This window comes from Lampetra planeri, chromosome 15 (assembly GCF_965212315.1).
Source record: "Lampetra planeri chromosome 15, kcLamPlan1.2.h2, whole genome shotgun sequence".
Taxonomy (NCBI): domain Eukaryota; kingdom Metazoa; phylum Chordata; class Hyperoartia; order Petromyzontiformes; family Petromyzontidae; genus Lampetra; species Lampetra planeri.
In genome coordinates, this window is record NC_136121.1 from 1,414,340 (window position 1) to 1,419,127 (window position 4,788).

General features: G+C 42.7%; 1 protein-coding gene across 1 annotated transcript; it reads left to right on the plus strand.

Annotated features, from left to right (window-relative positions):
* The first annotated feature begins 293 nt into the window (after positions 1–293).
* Positions 294–3,750, plus strand: VMA21 (vacuolar ATPase assembly factor VMA21). The gene is made up of 3 exons (XM_078600816.1): positions 294–533; positions 1,578–1,687; positions 3,130–3,750. Exons 1-3 carry the CDS (start codon positions 487–489, stop codon positions 3,270–3,272), a joined length of 300 nt encoding a protein of 99 aa, XP_078456942.1. The 5' UTR covers positions 294–486; the 3' UTR covers positions 3,273–3,750.
* Positions 3,751–4,788: the final 1,038 nt, after the last annotated feature.

A 4,788-nucleotide genomic window follows, 5' to 3' on the forward strand; every position in this document is an offset into this window, starting at 1 on the left:
CATGCAAACCGCCGTGCGTGCGGCAAACGTCATCACGCTTCATTTCACGTTGGTGACGTCATCCCTTCGGTTGGCAGTCGACGTTACGAAGTGAGAACTGCGACCCTCAAAGGAATGCGCCAAACAAATCAGTCGAGACGCCGGTGCATGGCAGCCAAGAGAAGTTGATGCGAACGCTGCACGCAAGAGGTCAACAACGTTTCGGCGCAACGGCCCTTGCTGACTATGATTGGCACGTCATCACGCTGTACTTGCTTAGCGTGATTACGTCATGATAAGCTTGGCGTAATTACGTCACAGCTATCGTGACGCCATCACGACAAGCACTATCCTTTAAAGTCGGGACGTCATCACGAAGACACGTGACCGTGTTTGGGGAAGACGATCGAGATTGTACCGCGGTGAATCAGCGCGCGTTTAAAACGTTTACAATTAATAACGTCAACATATTAAAACAAAAACATACGATATACAGCACTCACGAAGATGTCGTCTCCCAGTGTAAAAGGCGTGTTGGTGGACGATAGCGCGAGGTGAGACGCTCTTTGTCGATTTGGTCGGGAACACGAGTGGCGTGGTACGCGGCACGCAATCCAGGCAAGACGGGAAAAGCCTCGGGGGCTTAGGCCTCGCGTCAGGTTTGAATGGAAGACGCGACCGAGAACGCAGAGCAGAAACCTTGTAAACGCAATTAGCCTGTGCTCTGTGCTGCCTGAAGTGTAGTATCCTAATGGGTGGCTTGGGTTTAATCCAACGTGTCTTAAGTTTCATTGAACGTGTATCATCGCATACAGTTGGTGATGTATGCGATGCGAGGTTTATCGCCGTCTGTGATTGAGGTATTTCTGGGACCATGCAATAATGTTTGTTTATGTTTGTACTCAAAGCTCAAGCTCACATCCCTGATGATGGTAGGACACTTTTTAATAACAGATTTTTAACTAATGAAAATTATAGGTACAGTACTTAATTATCAAACTGAAGTATACAGTGAACACGTTGAATGTATCAGTGTGTGCTGTACATCGTTCTGCGTGAATCAGCCGCTTTTGGGCAGAACTGTTTGCATACCTCTGGGCGTGAGCGCTTGTTTGACCGACAAAGTCTGATGGAGTGGGTTTCGGCGAGCCCTCTCTGGTTCTGAATTTCAGCCTTCTGCTTGTCAGCTGTAAACACTGCCTTGTAAATACAGACCAGAGCTGATGCTAATCTACATTTTGCATTCGTTAACATATTTAATGTACGATCTGTTTCTTAAGTCAATGATACCAGGTAGTAAATGACAAATGAATACAATAATTTAACAAGGTGAGTTTATATCTTGAAACAAATTGATTGTGCAATATCATCGTCAATAAAAAAAAATCTAAACTTTTAACAAAAGAATAAGACCATATTGCTGTATGGTTTACGCAGTTATACAGAGGTTTCCATTGTTGAAAAATATTTATTTGCTTCAATCAATGCAGAGTAAATCTAAATTGTCAGTGCTTCCACGCGTGTAAGCCAAATTGAAGCTGTGGATGCTGTAATTGATACGGGTTATTGTGGAAGTAATACGTGCATATTGCCAACAGCTCTGACAATTCCCTGCTGCCCGTGCTCAAGACCCTACTCTTCTTCACCATCCTCATGATCACCATGCCTATCGGCCTCTACTTTGCAACCAAGGTCTATGTCTTTGAGGGTAGGTATTTTCCTGTTTTACGTGATCTGCATTTGAATTGCGATCACCACGTATATGATGACATCATATCTTGAAGGGTTCGAACTACTGGTACATGTTATTCCTGATTTTGGAGACATTTTATGGGTTGCCTAATCTGGCATCTGGGGAAGAATATATCCATGATCATCTTATGCTCAGGTGATATCGTTTGAGCTTTCATATCATTCCCTGTTTTATCATTATTACCGTGGAAAACATAAATACAATTAGACGTGGAGGCGCAAGTCCCGGAAAATAGATAGAATTACGAACTAATAGGATACCTTTTTGGGTGCAATCAAGCCCGCAGTAAGGGCAGATGCATGGATGAATTTTCCACTCGCATTTAAGTCCTCTATCGGCGTGGCCGTGCGGCACGATCGTTGCCGTGGGAAGGATATCCAGGAGAAGCTTGTCCTTGCAGCAAGACCAGAGGTCGCAAACGGGTTTTGATTCCTAACCCGTACCCTACCCGATACCCGGCCGGGTACGGGTAGCCGGGTATCGGGTAGGGTACGGGTATCGGGTACCCGATTGCGACCTCTAAGTAAGACCACCAGCATCGTCATCAACACTTACACTTTTTTGTTATCAATTATGGTCCAGTTGTGCTGTCGCCATCCTCACACGTCTCGCACGAGACGACCCTTTGGAACTTTCAAATTAAATATTGATCTCTGAAAACTGAGATCACAGAACTAATAGGGTGCTTACATTGTATTTTATCCACCCTAGGGAGTGCACATCATGCTGTGCTGTAGAGATACATCACATTGCATACCTAAATATTTGTATTAAGTAAATTGTCACATTATTTATTATGTTTTTTGTGTGAAGTCTTAAATGCATCTAACTGTGCTTAAACTACTTGAATGCTGGTTTGATCACAGGAAGTTGCCATGGTTTTAAATTTGGATTTTAGTGGTGTCAATCAGTGCCCGCAGTGTTAGCCGTCTGATTCACCCAGCCACCTTATATTATGTGGCGTAAACATCTTCGGATTTGGATACAGATTTGCATTTATTGGGCACTCAAACGCCCTAGCATCTCAAAGTGCCTTCCATCCCATTCATTCAAATGCTCATCTGTAGGGGATGCTTGTGGTGCACAATGTAATGCAACACTGGCCTGCAAAGTGGGCATTAGTAGGGGGTGATGTTGGACCATGACGGTGGCACACTTGGTCTACTCTTATTTTTTAAAACGTCGCGGGATATTTAAAGTTCCCTGTGATGCAGACAGCGTATATTTAATGGTTAATATACCTGCAGTACTTACCAGGGAGATTTGGTGATTTAACTGCAAATCTCTGCAACAAGTAGCAAATGCTTGGCGATGCTGCTATTGTTATGGAGACTTGTTAAGGATTAGAATGTGCGAGTGTCATTGGTGTGACTGATAACATTTCTCTACACTTGCAGGATCACTGGGTATGTCAAACCGCGACAGCTACTTCTATGCAGCAATCGTGGCAGTGGTGGCGGTGCACGTGGTGCTGGCCATGTTCGTTTACGTTGCATGGAACGAGGGTTCTCGGCAGTGGCGTGACGGCAAGCAAGACTGATGACTCAAAGTGGAGGTCCCTATCCAGGTTGGGAGACAAGATCGTGACCTGCAGGTGCAAATGTCGATACTGCCACAGGAGCAGCAAAGCTGTTCATAGTTCTAACGTTGCTGACAGCCTGTGTAAATTACCACCTAACGTTTTAACGGAGCATTCCGAAATCATAAAATCATGCAACATACTGGGGAAATATCAGGTGGCTGCTTGGTTATAGGTGGTATTTAACATGTTTCTTTCTGAAGAATATATGCCAATTGCAAATAGGAAATACTCAAATTCCAACTGTTGTTTATTTGTTTTGCCGTTATGGTTTCAGTAGGTGGCGCTCTGTTTTCTTGTAAAACAGAAGCCTCCATATTTGTAAATCAAGCATTTTTTGGAACGTTATCGCCTGAATGTTGTGTCCAAGTGTTATATATTGTATGTCGTAATTGGTGACCCCTTTTTCCCAACTTTCCAATTAAACATACTGAAACCATATCTTTGAATGCTTTTTATTATGTATACTGTCTGAAATAACATCGGGCAGATTTTTCTGTGAAGTGTGAGAGATGACAATTTTTCTATAAAACACCACAGCTGGCTGTCAGCCTTAAGTTTCAGATACCAAAAAATAGATCAATGACTGGTTCAAGATGCTTATTATGAATTTTGGGGTGAATGTTTTTCCTTACTTTGTCTGCATTGGAGTGAGTTCCATTCTTTGCAACATGCTCATCTCAAGAGGTTTGTCAATATTGGAAGGTAAGTTTGTTCCAGATAAATAATGTATTAATTCACACGACTGTTAATGCACTGCAACACAGGAGGACAAGAATGCTTTCATATTTTAGCGACACAATTGGGCTTGACTCTACAGATTCTATGTATGTACATTGAACTTCTTTCGCGTTTTACGTAGCCAACTGCTAACCGCAGGTGCGGGGGAAGGACAACAAACTAAACACAAATAGCAATTTTAAAGGAATTCGTTTTCAATCTTGATTTAAACGTGCATAGCTTTAGTGGCTTTCCAATATTGGCTGCTTGGTTGTAATATGGATGTCTGGTGTAGATATTTGAAGACAGGATTTTCAAACATTTGAACGTGTACAGCTTGGAAAATATGTAAACGTATCTGTAGTCGTTTACAACTTAGAATGACACGTTTTCTGCCATGCCTTGTAATCAAAAGATTATTATTTCAACACCATATACATCTTCAACAGTTTGTAGCCAAAAAAACCTCAAAACACTATCAGTAGTGTCCTTGCTTGACCAGAATAATATGTCGTATGGCAGTATTAGCAAACATAAAAATACACAATAGGCAGTAACTTATCAGTTGGTGGGCCTATTGGGTAATTCCTATGATGTGTGACGATGTCATATTGATATTTAGCTAATCGAGGGTGGGTTGGTGGAGCATGCAGGTGTAATAACAGCCATAGAGGGTTCACGTGGGGATTGGCTTGCCGGTCCTGCTTGTAGCCAATAAGGGTTGAGATAGGGACCATGGCCCATGCGTCATCACGAC